The 18,351-nt window shown below is 52.6% G+C and overlaps 2 protein-coding genes across 3 annotated transcripts in view; both read left to right on the top strand.

The window, feature by feature from the left end:
• Positions 1-13,065, top strand: part of SDK2 (sidekick cell adhesion molecule 2) — a 180,926-nt gene extending 167,861 nt beyond the window's left edge. For both annotated transcript variants that reach the window (XM_029079921.2, XM_029079920.2), the window contains 2 exons: positions 1,168-1,294; positions 7,767-13,065. In XM_029079921.2, the coding sequence (XP_028935754.1) occupies positions 1,168-1,294; positions 7,767-8,114 (475 nt within the window). In that variant the 3' untranslated portion in view covers positions 8,115-13,065. The remainder of the gene's footprint in view (positions 1-1,167; positions 1,295-7,766) is intronic.
• A 2,044-nt stretch (positions 13,066-15,109) lies between these two features.
• CDC42EP4 (CDC42 effector protein 4) overlaps positions 15,110-18,351 on the top strand; it is a 34,484-nt gene continuing 31,242 nt past the window's right edge. The window contains exon 1 of the mRNA XM_007657515.4: positions 15,110-15,323. The gene's annotated coding sequence lies outside the window, so the exon portion shown is untranslated. The remainder of the gene's footprint in view (positions 15,324-18,351) is intronic.

Here is an 18,351-nt window from a genome sequence, read left to right as displayed (position 1 = left end):
CCATAATTATTAAAATGGGGATTAAAGCTGTGAGCCCCATGTGGGATTAGCTCATATCTACCCCAGCTCTTTAAACAGTCCTGGACACATAGTAAACAGTTAACAAATGTCATTATTACTATCATTATTACCCTGTTAGTGAGAGGGTTTTCCCGCTAGGGCAGATAGAATGTCTTTGACCCAAGGGAGAAGTAGCTTCCCCCTTGGGAGGGTGGAGGGCAGGCCAGAGGGGCTGGCAGAGTTTGGTTCGCTCTAATCTGGCAGGGTGGAGAGCAAAGGCAGGTCAGCTAAACAGGAGCAGAAACCTCACGGCGTAAACTGAGGTACTCTTTGGAGATGGACTGTTAGAGAGGCAGCTTCCCAGGGCCTTGCGTGGCCTCAGTCTTTCCTCTTGATTGTCCTCTAGACCTTAAGTGTTGTGGGCAGGGAATGTGTCTGTTATATTGCACTCTCCCATGAATATAGTACAGTGCTTTACACACAGTAAGTGCTCAATAAATGAATATGATTGACTGACTCAGCCTCATTTCCAGGACGTGCAGGAGAGTGCTGCTTAGATCTGCGGCCTCACAGATATCTCCCCTGTGTGTAACAAACTGACAAACTCAGTTGTCTTGCACCCAGCCCAGTGCTTAGTACAGTGCCTGGCACAAAGTAAGCGCATAACGAAATCCCATTAAAAAATCGATCGTATATATTGAGCGCTTACTGTGTGCAGAGCACTGAACTAAGCACATGGGAGAGTACAGTGTAACCATATAACAAACACATTCCCAGCCTCCAGCCTCCAACTTCCAACCACTAATTTCCAGCCAGCCTATTTCCAATCTCTAATCTCCAGCCAACTTCTTACCTCCACCTTCCAACCTCCAATATCCCGCCAACCTCCAACGTCCGTCCTCCAACTTCCAGCCGCGCTCCCTTTGCTCAAGCTGATCCAAGGCTCAAGAGAAAGCATCGGAAGACAGGGACCGCTAGAGTGGAAGCTCCTTGCGGGCAGGGAACGTACCTCAGGAACTGCTGAGCTTTCCCAAGCAGTCAGTACAGTGCTGTACACTCAGTGGGTGTTCAGTCAACACCGTTACCACCAGGGGCCTGAGAAAGGATGAAGCCCTTTCTCGAGGAAAAGGATCTCAGGTCCAGCCTACCACCCACCTCTCTCTCCAGGTCCCCTCCCCGGCCCAGTCCCGGCAGCCTCCACTACTCCGATGAGGACGTGACCAAGTACAATGACCTGATCCCGGCAGACAGCGGCAGCCTCACCGAGAAGCCCTCCGAGATCTCCGACTCCCAGGTGAGTGGAAGAGGGGAGTGGGAGTTTTGAGGAGGAGGAGGAGAGGAGGAAGAGACAAGATGAGAGATAGGAAGCAAGAATGGGGGGAACAGGGTGGGGTGGGGGATGGAACCCAGCCAAGAACGAGGCTGCCTCCAGATCCGATTAGGGGAACCGTTGGTTCTGTATCCGATTGATTGATTATGGTATTTAAGTGCTTGCTATGGGACTAACACTGTTCTAAGCGCTGGGGAAGGTACAAGTTAAATTAAGGTCTCTTAATTCCATCTCCTCTGAAGCTTTGAATGTCGGGGAAGCCCTCTCCCAAACCAGCCCATTTAAAGTCACTCTGCAAAGACATGGTTGCTCTTTTTTTGTTTTTGTTTTATAAGGTATTTGTTAAGCACTTACTATGAGCCAGGCACTGTGCTAAGCGCTGGGGTAGATAAGAGCTAATCAGGTTGGACCCAATCCCTATCTCACATGGGCCTCGCAGTCTTAATCCCCATTTTACAGATGAAATAACTGAGTCATCTCCAGCCTATATTCATTGGCTAAGAGTGATGATTATTATTAATAATAATACTAATAATGGTACTTGTTAAGGACTTATTATTTGCCAAGCACTGTTCTAAGCACTGGGACAGCTACAAGCTAATCAGGTTGACACAGTCCCTGGCCCACATGAGCCTCATGCTCTTAATCCCCATTTTACAAATGAGGTAATTTAAAGAAATTAAGTGACTTGCCCAAGGTCACACAGGAGACAAGTGACGGAGCCGGGATTAGAACCCAGGTCCTTCTGACTCTCAGGCCCGTGCCCTGACCATCCTACCACCTTGTGGTCTCCGGACCTTGCCTGGCAGGGTCTCCCCAGGCCCCTTGCCGAAGAAAGTCATTGCAAGGGTCAGTTAAGAGCGAGCCCCGTGTCCACCTCAGAGGCAACTTGCCCCCAGGTTCCCCATCTCTTCCGGCTCCAGTCACCACTGGAGAGGAAGATTTGGGTGAGGGGGGGAGGCAGTGCCAGTGGCAAGGGGCATTGATGATAGAGAGAAGGGGGACCTGGAAGTTCAGGACAGAGTTCCAAGTGGTTCCACATGCTGCTAGCTGACCCTGCCCTGACTGACGCCGGACGAAATACAGAAGGATCTCCAGAGAGGGGTGGAGATAAAGAGAGGGTGAGAGACAGGCAGAGAGGAACAGAGACAGAAGAGAGAGAAAGAGAAGGGAAGATAGAGAAAGAGGGAGCGAGGTAGACAGAGAAACAGAAGAGAGACAAAGAGGGAAGCAGAAAGAGGGGAGAGGCAGAGAGAAACAGAAAGAAGAAAGACAGAGAAAGAAGGAGACAGAAAGAGAAGAGAAGCAGGCTGAGAGAAACAGAAAGAAGACAGAAAGAGGAGAGTGGCACAAAGAGAGAAACAGAAAAAAGAGAGACAGAGAAAGAGGGAGACAGAAAGAGAGAAGATGGAGAGAAAAAGAAAGAAGGGAGACGGAGGAGAGTGGCAGACAGAAACAAAAAGAAGAAGAGAGGCAAAGAGGGAGACAGAAAGAGGAGGGAAGCAGAGAGAAACAGAAAGAAGAAGAGAGACAAGAAAGGGAGATAGAGTGACAGAAAGAGAGAAACAGAAAGGAGAGAAAGAGGGAGAGAAGTAGAGAGAAAAACAGAGAAAGAAGAGACATGAAGGAGAGGGAGACAGGGAGTGGGAGAGAAATGGGAAGGGAGAGAGGGAGAAAGGAGTCACAGACAAAGAGATGGGGAGAGAAGCAGAGAGAACCATGGTGCTGATCTGTGTCTTTTGAGAGGTTGTTAATCTCCTCCCTTTTCCTGTTCCCAGGATGGACAGTGGTAGCTTGTTTAACCAGTAGTGTTATTCTATGACACCCAGGAAGAATGATCAAAGGTCAACTAGTCACTCCCTTGGGCAGAATCTATCCTAGCCTGTGAAATCCCTGGTGATCCATGAAGGCCCTGTTTGTGAAGGTCCCGTTTGTTCCACGTTCGCGGGGGTGACTAACGGCACCAACAGCCCCCGATTGGAGCTGGCCTGTTCTGCCCCGAGGAGTCATTCCATCTGGTGTTTGACCAGGGAGAGGGTCATCAAAATCTATGAGAAAGCTGCACAGCGCCTACCTTCACATTGGCTCCACACCCAAGGCCATCACAGACCAGACACGTGAACTGAGAGGGAAGGCCCCAGGACTCTCCCCAGCCAAGTCTCTCCACCTCTTCTGTGACCTAAATACTACCTGGGGTATTTGCTTATTGCTCAGTATATGCCAAACCTGTGCTGAGCGCTGGGGAAGATGCACGATAATCTGGTCGGACACAGTTCCTGTCCTGCATGGGGCTCACAGGTAGGAGGGAGAACAGGTATCAAATCCTCATTTGACAGATGAGAGAACCGAAACCCAAAGAAGTAAGTGACTAGCCCAAGGTCACTTAACAGGCAAGCAGCAGACCCGGGATTAGAACCCAGGTGCTCCCAGGCTCGAGCTCTTTCCACTAGGCCACACTGCTTCTCAATCTCGATTCGTTTGATTTAGAAGACACTTCAAGGCTGGTGAGATAGAGTTAAATTCATTCATTCATTCAGTTGTATTTATTGAGCGCTTACCATGTGCAGAGCACTATACTAAGAGCCTGGGAGAGTACAATAGAACAATAAACAGATGTATTCCCTGCCAGCAACGAGCTTACCCAAAACCCCTAAGACACAGTGTCCAAAATGAGTTTTGAGGGTGGGGGAGGTGGGAAGAAGTGACAAGGGAAGGAGAGAGGGAGGGAAGATGAGAGAGAAGATATGGAGGGGTTAATTTTGTTCTGAATCGGGCCAACAAGATGACCCATTTTAGAAAGGCTCCCCGGTTGAAACGCCACATTGAGGGGAGGACGGTTGAAGTGGGTAGGTGTGGCGATGAATGAGCCAGTCCAGTGACTCTGGGGTTTTGAGAGCACTGCATTCCACCCCAGGGCAAATCCCCAGCCCACCCTGGTCTTGGCAACTAGCCAGAGCTTGTCTGAGCCAAGCAGGAGCAGAGAGGCCCCTGGCCACCTGCCAGACACCCACCGGCCAGGCCGTCCCCTGCGGCCACTGCCCGGGCAGCGGTGAGGAGAACGGTGTCCTCTGGTCCATCCCAGGGCACGGACTGGGCTCGCCACTCAGTGGGCATTGGGGGGCAGGAAGGGGGAACCCCACTTCAGAAACTAAAACTGAAGAGGCTCCCAAGCTCTGATTCTGAGCCCCCAGCCCTGATTTTGGATTCTGAATTGCAAGCTCGGATTCCAAATTCCCAGCTCCGAGCTCTGACATTCCAAAATTCCCAGCTCTGTTTCCAAACTGGGGTTCTGTGGTTTGGATTTGCCCTGTGGGCTTCTCCTTGGGGTGGGAGGGTGGGGGGCAGAATGGAGAAACTTTAAGCAGCAGGATGCAGTGATGGGCAGTGAAGCAGCATGGTCTAGTAGAGAGAGCATAGGTTTGGGAGGCAGAAGACCTGGGTTCTAATTCTGGCTCTGCCCGTTGCTTGTCGTGTGACATTGGACTAGTCCCGTAATTTCTCTGGGCCTCAGTTTCCTCAACTGTAAATTGGAGATTCAACACCTTTTCTCCCTCCTACTTAGACTGTGAGCTCTAGACAGGACAGGGACTGTGTCTAACCTAATTAATTGATACCTACCCCAGACTTTAGGACAATGTTGGATATACTGTAAGCACTTAACAAATAGCACAAAAAAGGGAGAGAGAGGAAGGCTGAGGAATCAATCTGCAGCCAGGGGGGCTGGGGGAACGCTCCAAGCTTTCTCCGGGCAGCCCAGAGTGGATTCTGTTGTTCAGTTTTTCCAGTGTCCCCATAGTCTCCCCACGGCCCGTCTCCAGGCCGTCTCCAGGGTCGCTGGATGAGTGGCTTTGATAAGCAGTTCAGGGTGAAGGGGATGGGAACTGTCCTGGATCGCTGCCCGGAGAGGCCCGAGATCGGCCCTCAAAGACGAGCACTGTGCTGGCTTGGAGGAGCAGTTCAGGGTGGAGGGTCTGGGAGTTGTTCTGGATCGCTGCCTGGAGAGGCCCGAGTCCATCCCTCAAAGATGAGCACTGTGCAGGCTTGGAGGAGCAGTTGAGGGTGAAGGGGTTGGGAGCTGTCCTGGATCGCTGCCCGGAGAGGCCCGAGACCGACCCTCAAAGGGAGCCATCGAGTGCTCCCTCTCTGCTTCGCGCTCTTCCCTCTCTCCTCAGCGGGGTCCTTCCCCCTGCCCCCTCCCCGAAATGAAGCAGATGTGCAGCCCCCATCCCCCACCGCCATCCCCTTCGGTGCCCTCCAGGGTTTGCTTTGGGCTCATCGGAGTGGAAGGAACTAGAGAGCTGAAAAGGAAATCTGTGTTTGCTCCCTCTTCCCCCGCCTCCCACGCCCCGCCCCCCACCCTTTTCCTCTGAAACATTCCCTCCCCAACCCACTCCCCACCCCACCCCACCCCTGCAGAGGGACCCTCCCCGCAAGAGAGGGGTCCTGACCCGGATCCTCCAAAGCAGGGGAGGGGAGGAAGGAGGGAGGGAGAAAAGCGGGGTGGGGGGTAGGAGGATAGGTCCCCTCTTCCTTCATCTCAGCTGCTCACCAGATTTTCCCCACAGCTCCAGATACACACACACACACACACACACACACACACCCCACCACACAAACACCACACACAGCACCCCCTGCTCACCCAGCCCCCTCTTAATAATCCTTGTAGTACTTTTTAAGTGCTTACTATGCACCTAGGCCTGGACTAAGCACCAGCGAAAGTACATTAGAATCAGATCTGACGCCATCCCGCATTTATTCACTGCTTACCGTGTGCAGGACACTGTACTAAGCACTTGGGAGAGTCCAAAAGAACACAGTTGGCAGACTCCCTGTTCCTCATGGGGCTCACAGTCTAAGTAGGAACAGGCATTGAAACCTCCTTGTACAGATGAGGGAACTGAGGCCCAGAGAAGCAAAGTGACTTGCCCTAGGTCAGACAGCAGGTGAATGGTGGAGCCGGGAGTAGAACCCAAATCCTCTGACTCTAAGGCCCGTGCTCTTTCCACTAGGCCACACTGTTTTTCAGTTTGCAAATCCCATCAACTCATCTCCGTAATCTCTCCAAGGCGGGCGAACCCACCCAGGCTGATGATGGCCCTTTCTGCTCAGTCCGCTTCCGAGCTTCGTCTGGTTCGGCCCTCCCCTCGGGCAGGTTCGCTGGACTAGAAATTCTAGCTGGGGGCCATTTTAATGCCCTCTGGTCCACCTCTGCCAAGATCTCTCGGACAAGGGGTGACCTATGGTTCCCCCCGGGGGCCCCAGACTGACCTTTGGCCAGACTAGGAAGTCCAGACCCTGTCTGGGGCCAGGGCAGCCTCTGAAGGGCCAGGGCGGCCTCTGAGGGGCCAGGACAGGCTCTGAGGAGCAAGGACAGACTCTGCTGGACCAGGGCAGCCTCTGAGGAACCAGGACGGCTTCGCAGGGACCAAGGTGGCCTCTGAGGGGCCAGGATGACCACTGAGGGACCAGGACAACCTCTATGGGGCCCAAGACCCGCTACCATCTGCCTGGGCATTGGCCCTCCCGCTTGGTCTGCCCCGCCGTAAGTCCGAGCCGGTCCCAGGCGCTTCAGTCCAAGAGAGTGTCGCCCCTCTCTCCGGCCCCTCTCCCCATCCCCGGCCCCTCTCTCTGAGCCCGTCCTGGGCCTCCCAGCTTTGTTCCCTTGCTCCCGTCCCGGCAGCTGCGCCGCACGCTGAGAAAGCCGGTTTGTATTGTGCCAAATTGCATCACGGAGGACAGAGCGGGGACGGAGCCTAGCGGTGGGGGGAGGGGTTGGAGAAGGGGGGAGGGGCGTGTTCCTTTGTCTTGGGCGATGTGGTGGCACCGGCCCAAAGGAGTGAGGCCGGGCAAGCCGTCGGGGGCAGGGCTCCCGCTCCTCATGGGCCGGGTGGACACACGGAGCGAGCTGCTCCTGGGAAAGGCTTCTGCCACCCAGACCAATTCCCACTGCCGACCAGACCCCCCCCACACTTTGGAGCAGCGTGGCCTAGTGAATAGAGCACGGGCCTGGGAGTCAGGAAGACCTGGGATCCAATCCCGGCTCGGCCACTCTTCTGCTGGGCGACCTTATGCAAGTCACCTCAATGCTCTGTGCCTCAGTTCCCTCATCTGGAAAATGGGGATTAAGGCTATGAACCCCATAAGGGACAGGGACTGTGTCCCAAATGATTATATGGTATCTTCTCCCACTCCCTTCTGTGCCATCCTGACTTGTTCCCTTTGCTCTTCCCCGTTCCCAGCCCCACAGTACTTATGTACATATCTGTCATTTACTTATATTACTGTCCGTCTTCCCCCTCCTAGACTGTAAGCTCAGGATGATGCAAAAGGGAATGGGAGAAGAGGAAAGGAGGGCTTAGTCGGGGAAGGCCTCTTGGAGGAGGTTTGCCTTCGATAAGGTCGTCTTCCCTAACTCTCTGTCCTGTTCTCCTAGGGCAGCGACAGCGAGTACGAGGTGGACCCCAATCCTCAAGGGGCCCACTCCTTCGTCAACCACTACATCAGCGACCCCACCTACTACAACTCCTGGCGCCGGCAACAGAAGGGGATTTCACGGGCCCAGGCCTACAGCTACACCGAGAGCGACTCGGGGGACCCCGACCACGGCCCCGGCGGCCCCGGCCCCCAGCAGGGCAGCCTCTTCCGGCCCAAAACCAGCCGGACTCCAACGCCCCAGAACCCCGCCCACCCCCAGAGCCAGCAGACCACCCTGTACCGGCCCCCGAGCAGCCTGGGCCCCGGCTCACGGGCCCCTATAGCCGGATTCTCATCATTCGTCTGACGGCCAGAAGAGACCGGGACGTGGTAAAACGCCTCCCTGCCCTCCCTCCCCGACCCTGCCGAGCCAGGTCCACCAGCCCATCCGCCACGTTCGTTTTAGCCGAGACCCCGGGGCAAAAACGCTCTGCCCAACAGGAGCAGAGGAGAGAGGCGTGGGGAGAGAGAGAGAGAGAAAGAGAGCATGAGTGCACGTGTGGAAGACAATCACCCTAGTTGTTCCCCGCTGATGTTTGTTGCTGCGATGTCAACCTGGATGGCCCCATCCCCTCCCACCACCACCCCCAGACCACCCGGCCAGGAAGGTGAGGGGTGGGAAAGCCGTGGGGGTGGCCCATAGCAAGGCTGAGGCAACGGTGGGGACAGAGAGAGAGGCCGTGGCCTCTCCGAGCTGGAGCACTGTGAGACTCACCGACCATGGCCCCACCCCTCCGTTCACCCTGGCTGCTGGGCCACCATCCACTGGGCCACCGGGCCCAGCCTGGGGATGCCAAAGCACACAGAGAGATGCCCAGTCGAGGGCCACTCCGTAACTGGTCCATGGTCCCTGTTGCAAGGCCAGCAGTGAGGGTAGTTGTGCCTTGATTCCCTCCCTGACATGACAGGTGCAGGGAGTGGGATGGTTGTGTCTGACCTAGAAGCTGGTCTCTAGCCCCTCCCTTGGGGCAGGGGGACAGAGAAGAAGCACAGGACTCAGGTACCCCCCATCCCCTTTGATGACCAGAGCCCAGGCTTCCCCCAGCCCAGGGGGAGTTTTGCCCAAACTCAGCTTCTTCTGCTTCCTCTCCCTGTTTTGGGCTGGGCTGCTTCTCTCTTTCTTTTTTGAAGAGAACAAAAGTGGAAAGAGGAGGCTGATTCCCTGCTTTGTTTTTTGCCACGCTATAGGGTGTTGGGCAATGTGCAGGTGTGGGATGAAGAAAGAGAGAGAGAATTGGGGGTTGCCTCTTGCCATCACTTGACTTAAATTTGCCTTTCAGAGAACTGTCTGGAGGAAGCTGAGATCCCCACTGTCAGACCCAGCCAAGTGGCGGGCAGGGGGAATGGGACAATTTCAACCTGGCCTGAGGGTTGGAAGGGAGGGAAAGCGGTGAAGACTTTAATTCCAGTGGCTTCTGTCCTTCCCCCTTCCCACCCAGTGGCCCGTGTCTGCCCTGGGTCCCAACCGGAGTGGGGCATGTGAATAGGAAAACTCCCTAAAGAAGGAAACTAACTTGGTTTATGAAAATGCTCAGATCCAGGAGCTATCAATGGGAGAATGGGGGTGAGGGAATGGTGTGAGGGGATGGGAAGAGAAAGGGCAGGAACCTCTGGAGGGAGAACTATTGCACAACCAACCCAGGAGTCAACCTGACTCCCCCTGGCCCTTCCCTTCCCACCCCTTAAAAAAGGAAAGAAGCATCTCCTGGTACCCAGAGAAACCAAGGCTAAAGTGGTCTTCCTTCCTCTGATTGCAGATTGTGTTACCAACATATACACACACACACACACACCTGTGAACACCCGGGCACAGACTCCCATGACTCAATGCCTGCCGGGTTAGTGGAACTTCAACCACTGAGGTTCAGGAGCGGAGAGGCAGGCCGAGGCCTCGTCTCCTTCAGATCAGATCCTTCCAGGAGAGCTTAACAGGACCAGACTGCCGGTCTGGGTCAGAAGGAAGCCTGTCCCTCACCCTGTCCCCCAACAAGTACCCATTCCTTCGAGGACCGGGCCGTTCACTTCCCCTCCCCGGAGTCCAGGGTCAAAAGAACCAAAGAAAAATCTTCCCATCAGCCCAACTGACAGGCAGGCGGGAGAACCCAGCACCAAGTTAAAACAGGCGATCCCAAGAGGGCAAAAAATAGACCGGGCTCGGCCATGGGAGAAACCTCACTAACATCTGCAGCGGGGAAACCGCTCCGGGACTTTTGGAAGGCAAGACGGGAAATGTTCCCACAAAGCGACTTTCTCCTGGCATCCTGGAGAGTCCCACTCATTCCGGCATCCCTAGAGGAGGATCTGTGGAGTTGGGGGTGGTCTATTGGCCAGATCCTGGCTCCACACATCCAGACTAGGCAAGAGAGGAGGCCCAGGAGCCTGGCAACAGAGCACTTGGGGGAGCTGGTCGCGCATGTGTGGGTGTGGGTGTCTAGACTGAACTACTGGGTGGAGCCGGCAAAGAGGAGTTTATCCAGCGGAAGATTTGGAGAAGCAGAGCATCATGAGATGCGGAAGGCCCTGGACCGAGGTGCCTGGAGAAACAGGCCAGTGGAACTGTCCTAAGTCTCCTGGAGATGAGGGAGAGAGCTTTGGGTTGGTCTACTAGAACGCCAGCACCCTGCCATCCACAACTGCTTTTTCTGTCCCCTCTTCCCCCGCCCCACCCCTTGCCGACCAGGGCCTGCCCACAAAGTCGTGGGGCAGCCTGAAGGTTGGCAATGGCAGGGGGAGGATTTAGGGCTTTCAGGAGTTTGGTTCTACCTTAAACTTACAGGTCACTTGTGGATCTTTCTCCCTGTTGCCTCTTTCATGCCCTCTCCATCCCCGGATATCAGCTTCTTCCAGTTCCCTAGTGCGCCAGCCAGCCCCGGCTCCTGTACCCCCCAGCTCCCTAGTGGGTGGGTGAGAGAGCACGGTTATTTGAAGCCTCGGGCACCAGCCCCAGAGCCAGCTGCCCCTGCATCTATCTAGCACCCTCGAGCCAACTTGGATCCAAAGATAGGCCCAAGAAGAATGCCAAGTTCTGAGGGGCCGGGGGGAGGGGGGGGTCTCGGGAGCCAATCAGCTATGGGGTAGGCAGGGGGCACGGCCTGGCAGCCGATGGACAAGTGACTGGCAGAAGAACCCCTCCCGGATGTAACCGTTGGGAAGGAAGGAAGGACTCCCTCGTTGAAAGAGGATCCCGCCAAAGGAATCAATCTCATTCCCCTGCCACAGGACAAAGGGGATCAAAGCTGAAATCTAAGCTTGCTGTTCCTGTCTTCTTTGACCATTACCCCCAAGGGATTAATACCCCAGGGGGAAAGTCTGGAGCCAGCTAGAAGCTGGGGGGGTCAAGAACAGACAGGGTAGGGCTAAAGCAGCAGACAGGGTAAAACTCAACCACCACCTCTCCCTCCCCCATCCCCGGCACCACAAGAGAGTTCCAGCAAGCATTTGCCATCTCCATGGCAACAAGTCTGTCCCCATCTGACCAAGCTGCTTTTGCTTTTCTGTTATCTCTCTCTCTCTGTCTTTTTTTAAAAAATAATCTTGTCCTTTTCCTGAACTGCGGCTGAACAAGTTCCCCATTTGCTTTGGAGAGTGGTCCAGTTGAGAGGTTTGGCAAGGGGGGTCGGGGAAGGAGGGGGGCTTTTTCATTCTGTAAGGTGGATTGAAAGAGTTGGATTTTCGTTTGGCTTTGAAACTGCTTTAATGGTTCGTTGTGCATACCCGATTCACACACAAAGACTCACTCTCAAAAACCCTTATATGCAAAAATGTGCACATTAGAGACCTCTTCACCATACTCAAGGATGGCACCGTCGACAGCGAGAGTCAGTCTGGCGGGGTGAGTGCCATGAGAGACATAGGATGGAAACACACAGAACCAACACCCACTGTCACACCCCGATGGCTCGCGGGTGACAGAGAGGGCGCCGGTCGGAGGAGCCTAGAACCGGTCCCGGTTACTGATTCCCCCTGATTTGACAAATGATGGCCTGGGATTGCCTTTTACCTCACGGAAATCTCGGAGCTGGTTTCGAAGACGAGGGTGGAAACCCTAGTTAAAAGAAGGAGAACAGGTTTCCCGGGGCCCGGAAGGACCATCACACCTTGAATCTTGACACATCTGGAAAAACAGTCGGTCCCCCACCCCTCAAGCCCAAGATGACAAGTTCCCGTTGACTCGGTTTACGTATCCGCTGGGCCGGGGGAAGACGCGGAACTGTGGAGTCGTCCCCTCCCCGGAAACGCTTATTTCCCCGTAGGTGGGAGAGGCCGAAGCTGCCCGGGGTAACCAGGGCCCGTCTTTGGAGCTGGAGCTCTCCCTCCTGGGTCCGTTGAGCCAAGGGGACCGAGAGAGAAGGGCGTGCTGGGAGAATCCTTCCACTCGGAGGCTTGACACTTCCACCCGCTCGGGGCCCGAGCGCCGTTGCCAGTCAACACGGTCAGCCGTGCCCCACCCTGCGAAGAACCTTAACCATCCCTTGGATCGACTCTGCTCCTCACCTCCGACCACGCCGATCTGTCTGCCGGTGGCCGTGGAATCAGGGTGGAATGCCAACAGGCTTCTCTGCCCTTCTGCCACCCCGCCCAGGGCTGGCAGACTCTGAGGAAGGGAGGGAGGCGGCCGGCTCACCCTAGCAGATTGGGCTCTCCCTGCCATGTGGCCTCCTGTTTCCATTCCCCTCTCGCCACTCTCCCTCTGCCCGGTGCTGTGGTGTGTGGATAAGAGCGGAGAAGGGAATGCCCCCTCAGTGCTCACCACAGTGGACTTGGTGGCCTCTTCTCAGGCCCAGTGAGAAGTCCCCCTTCCACCCTGCAGGGGAGAGAAGCAGGGGCAACGACCCGAGGCAGACCCCCCCCACCCCCACCCAACCCAGGTCCGCCAATCCGGAGTCCCATTGCCACGTCCTGGTCTGACCCTTTTTTGTGTGGTCTTGTTTCTGTACAAATAACCCAAAGTGTTTGAAACATGGTACCTATACTCCCTTGCACACTCCAAAAAGGAAAAGAAAATATCTGCAGAAATCTTTATTTTTGATTTAAAAGATATAATTTCAACTACAGGGAGAATATTAGTCGTGGCAAATGATTGTCCATCAAAGAAATATATATATATATACATATATATATACATATATATGTCACATAGCTCGTTAGCAGGTTTATTTTTTAAATAAAAGGCAAGAAAAAATGGTTTGAAATACTATGCCACCAGTCCCTTATCCTGTCAAACTGTCAGTATTTTCTAAATAAATTTTTTTTTTGGAGTTTTGGGGAAGTTGTCATTTTTCTCCTCCATAGAGAGGGATGTGGGATTGGGTTTGCTCTGCCCGGAAACCAGATTGGTGCCGTGGCTCGGTTGCCAGGGACTACCTCAACCCTGCCAGAGTCACCTTAGCTGGCTGCATCTCGTATTGATGGGTTTATTGATTCCTTGGTTTCCCTCCTTCTGGAGGGCGGGGGGGGGGCGGGAAAAATAATAATAATAATACTGTTGGTATTTGTTAAGCACTTACTATGTGCAGAGCACTGTTCTAAGTACTGGGGTAGATACAGGGTAATCAGGTTGTCCCACATGAGGCTCACAGTTAATCCCCATTTCACAGATGAGGTAACTGAGACACAGAGAAGTAAAGTGACTTGCCCACAGTCACACAGCAGACAAGTGGCAGAGCTGGGATTCGAACCCATGACCTCTGACTCCCAAGCCCGGGCTCTTTCCATTATGTCCCGCTGTTTCCCAGATTGTCTGGATCCTAAAGGAAACCTCCTCCTGGCTGTCAGTGTCCCCAACCACAGCCGCTATGCAATGGGACTTGAATTTTCCCGTGGCTTCTAACAGGCCATCCTGGTACCTGAGTGCTGGGCTGGACACAAGTCTGATCTCCTGTCAGGGAGCAGTCAGGCTGATAAACTCCCTCCTGGAGGACAGTGATCCATTTTCATAGTTCGTTCAATCAATCTTATTTATTGAGTGTTTACTGTGTCCTAAGTACTTCGGAGAGTACAGTATAACACACATTCCCAGCCCACAACGAGCTTACAGTCTAGAGAGGGAGACAGACGTTAGTATAAATTAATAAATTATAGATGTGTGTGTAAGTGCTGTGGGACTGAGTGGGGGTGAATAAATGGAGGAAATCAGGGAGATGCAGAAGGAAGTGTAAGAAAAGGAAATGAGGGCTAAGTCATGGAAGAGTTTTGGGGGAAATGTGCCTTCAGTAAGGCTTTGAAGGCGGGGAGAGTAATCGTCTATAGGATATGAGGAGGGAGGCCGTTCCAGGACAGAGGCAGATTGTGGGCGAGAGCTCTGTGATAAGATAGAGGAGATTGAGGCATAGGGAGTAGTTTGGCATTAGAGGAGCTCACATCCAATCAGATCCCAAGCCTGGTGGGCCCTCCCGCCCCCAATCAATCAACCAATGATATTTATTGAGCACTCATGGGGAGAAGAGCCCTTATCTCTATGTCTGAGTGCTGGGAGGTGAAAGCTGGTGGGTGAAAGCGGGTAGCGAGCGTCTGATATGGCGTGGTGTTTCTGGAGTGAGACTGACTCCATGAAGGCCCTCCAGTTTATGCTAGGAGTACTTCGCTGCAGGAATTAGCTCTTTCCCCTGCTTCCTGCTTTAAGTACTTACTATATGCCAAGCACTGAGGTAGATACACTGTAATCAGGTTGGATCCTGTCTCACATGAGGCCCACATTCTAAATAGGAGGGAGAACAGGTATTTCATTCCCATTTTATCAATGAGGAAACTGAGGCAAAGAAAAGTTAAATGACTTTGACCTAGATCACACAGCAGGCAAGTTGCATAGCTGGGACTAGAACCCAGATCTCTTGACTCCAGACCTCTGTTGTGGGCTGGATTTTCACCCCAGCATTTTGTAAAGTCCAGCTCAAGATCTGCCTCCGGGGGGTTGGTACTTAAGCCAAGAGAGGTTGGTGGGGAAAGAAACTAAATGAGAATAGTTGAGCAGATGGCCCTCCCCAGGTAAGGGTGGGACTTGGTTAAAGAGGCCCTGAGGGGGAAGGGAAGAAGAGAAGGGGACAAGAGACCCCCTCTATAGCCAACTGGCGGTGACTTTTTGAAGAGGGGGAGGTTAGCATAGAGCCCCTTAACAGCTTCTTGTTGGGCTGATAAATCTGAGCTGCTGGAAGTGGCTAATGAGTGTTAATTGACATTGTGAGCAAACAGCTGGCCTCTCCAGCCTGCCCTGCCCCCTCTCCACCCCCTCCCAGCTGCTTCTCACACTTACTTTCCTCTATCTGCCTTGGGTCAGGGGATTTCAGGGTGAGAGGAAAGTGGCTAGCAAGTCTTCTTCCATCAAGGTGTCATTAAAGTCCAACTTGGCATGCTACTAGGATTACAACCCAGGAAAACGTTTGCCCAATTCAACTGGGAAATGAGCGGGAGATTCCAAACCAAGCTAGGGATAGACTTGTTTGACAGATCTCTCTTGCTTCCAAGGGAGTCACTCAGCTGCCAGGAGGAACAGCTTGGAGATTGTCAGGATGAAGCAATGGTATGTATTATGTTTACTCTGTATAGACCACTGTATTAAGTGTTTGGGGGGAGCACACTAAAGTAGACAAATTGTTTATTAGAATCTCCTGGACAGTGATCCTTGGAGAGCACCGACTTCACCTATTTGGGGTAATGAGGGAGAAGGAAACTACAGAGGAGAAGGAGATGACTTGTTGGAGGATGCAGTGTAGATACCTAAGCTAGGGAAATAATAATGATGATGATGATAATTAAGTGCTTACTATAGGCCAGGCACTGTACTAAGTGCTGGGGTAGATAGACCTTAATCGGGTCCCACACAGGACTCACATTGTAAGTAGGAGTAGGATTTATTCTCCATTTTACAGATGAAACAACTGAGGCACAGAGAAGTGACTTGCCCAAGGTCACACAGCAGACAAGTGGTGGAGTGGAATTAGAACCCAGATCCTCTGCTTCCCAGCCTGTGCTCCTTCCACTAAGCCATCCTACTTTTCTGCTTCTACATAGGACACAGGGAGACTGACAGTCCAATGCCTCAGAAAAAGAGCCTGACTCTGGTTTCAGATGGAGTCAATAACATTTACTGAGTTCCTTCAGAATGCAAAGCACATACTATTCCCTTGGGAGAGCGCAATAATTAAAAGGGGCTGATCCCTGCCCTCGACAAGCTTACAGTCTAGGGGGAGAGATAGGGTTACAAGGCTTTCCGTTTCTGTGACCCTAAGATGCTTGGGGCAATAGGGCAGAGTCGTGATAATCTCAGAGAGGAGACATGGATCAACTGTCAATCAATAGTATTTATTGAGCACTTACTGTGTGTGGAGCACTGTACTGAGTGCTTGGGAGAATATAATAATAATTTTGGTATTTAAGCGCTTACTATGTGCAGAGCACCGTTCTAAGCGCTGAGGTAGATACAGGGTAATCAGGTTGTCCCGCGTGAAGCTCACAGTTAATCCCCATTTTACAGATGAGGTAACTGAGGCCCAGAGAAGTGAAGTGACTTGCCCACAGTCACACAACTGATAAGTGGCAGAGCCGGGTGCAGTAGAGTTGCTAGAAATGATCCTTGCCCTCAAGGAACTTAGTCTACTGTGTGCAGAGCACTGTACTAAGTAGGTGGGAGAGTATAAGAGTTAGAATTAAAAGAACAAGCTCCTCCTGTCCTTCCCCCCAACTCCATGAGGTGCTGCAAACATCTCAGCCCAGAGCCAAGCTGCTGAGGTGAAGAGAAGAGCCGAGTCATTGATGGAGGGGGAATTTGGGGCAAGGCAAAGTTAACAGATTCACACCAAGTGCCAGCGTGGTAACCTGAGCCGGGCCTTTCAAGTGGATCCTTGTTCTCTTTCGCCCTTTGTCAGCTTTCCCAGATGAAGAACCAGGACCCGGAAGCTCCCTGGCCCGGCTCGGAGGGATTTTCCAACCCGGTTTCTGTCCAGAATTTTACTTTCTGTTGTCCTTGGCCCCCAGCTCTGTTCTCCGGCTGCTCTCCAGCAAGATGCCCTGGTCCCCAAGGGACCCAGCGGCATACTGTTCCTTGCCCCATCTTGGGGGACCTCAGAGCAGCTGAAGGAATAATTGTGGTATTTATGTGCCCGGGCACTGCACTCAGCGCTGAGGTGGATCCAAGCAAGTTGTGTTGGAGACAATCCCTGTCCCACATGGGCTTCACAGTCTAAATCCCCATTTTACAGACGCTGTGACTGAGGCCCAGAGAAGTGAAGTGACTTATCCAAGGTCACCCAGCAGACAAGTGGTAGGATTACAGTGCTCTGCATACAGTAAGTTCTCAAGAAATACGACTGTATGAATGAATTAGAATCCAGTTCCTTCTGACTCCCAGATATGGGCTCTATTGAGAAACAGCATGGCCTAGTGGAAATAGTTAAAGCTTCCCAGTGGCCAGCGGACCCAAGTTGAACAGCTTCCCTGGGTGCTTCAGGGAGGGTTTTTTTTGTTTGTTTTTCTTGCCCTCTATGGTCCTGTTTTTTGTTTTCTTCTCCCCTCTTTATCTCTTGCGGGATAGCAGGCCCTTAGTACCCAGCAACGTTTAGTTCCTGTGTTCTTTCCTTTAGGAGGCCCTTGGAGTTCTGCTGAAAGTGGAACGTAGACAGAAAGGCCCCAGGCAGCCCCCTGCTCCAGAATCAGCAGCTGGCAGGTTGGGAGTGCTTTTTTCTTTTTCTTTTTTTTTTTTAAAATTTTATGGCTTCCATGTGTGACTAAGATGCAAACACCCAGACATCCCCTTGGGTCAGGAAAAACCCTCCCCCAGTCAGCTCAGGCAAGATTATTAATCACAGATGCTTGTCAACTACTCCAGAATCACTTCTCTACTTCCCTCCCCTCACCCCAACTTTAGGGAGTAGGAAGGGCTGAAAATGGAGATCATTCAGTCCTGTTATCTCTTTTGGAGAAGCAGCTTGGCCTAGTGGAAAGAGCACGGGGCTGGGAGTCAAAAGGGCCTGAGTTCCATTCTCTGCTAGGCCAGTTGTCTGCAGTGTGACCTTGGGCGAGTCACTTCACTTCTTTGTGCTTGTTCCCTCATGGATAAAATGGGGACTCAAGCTGTGAGCCCTATGTGGGACATGGACTGTGTCCAAATTGATTGGCTTATATCTATCTCAGTGTTTAGTCTTAAACAGCAAAAACCCAAGAGTCACCTTAATAATAGTAATAATAATGCTGGTATTTGTTAAGCGCTTACTATGTGCAGAGCACTGTTCTAAGTGCTGGGGTAGACACAGGGTAATCAGGTTGTCCCATGCGATGCTTACAGTCTTCATCCCCATTTTACAAATGAGGTAACTGAGGCACAGAGAAGTGAAGTGACTTGCCCAGTCACACAGCTGACGAGCTGCAGAGCCGGTATTCGAACCCATGACCTTAAGCACTCATGTATATGAAGGATCCCAAAGCTGGACAGTGAAAAAACAGGATAGAAGGAACGTCGATTCTTTTGAAATGAGGTGTTAGAGAAGGCTTTTGCGAATACCATAGGCTGCCAGAAAAACAAACAAATGGATTTTAGAGCAAATTAAACCAAA

This window comes from Ornithorhynchus anatinus, chromosome 15 (genome assembly GCF_004115215.2).
Source record: "Ornithorhynchus anatinus isolate Pmale09 chromosome 15, mOrnAna1.pri.v4, whole genome shotgun sequence".
In the NCBI taxonomy this organism is placed as follows: Eukaryota; Metazoa; Chordata; class Mammalia; order Monotremata; family Ornithorhynchidae; genus Ornithorhynchus; species Ornithorhynchus anatinus.
This window is presented reverse-complemented; position numbering and strand designations above follow the sequence as displayed.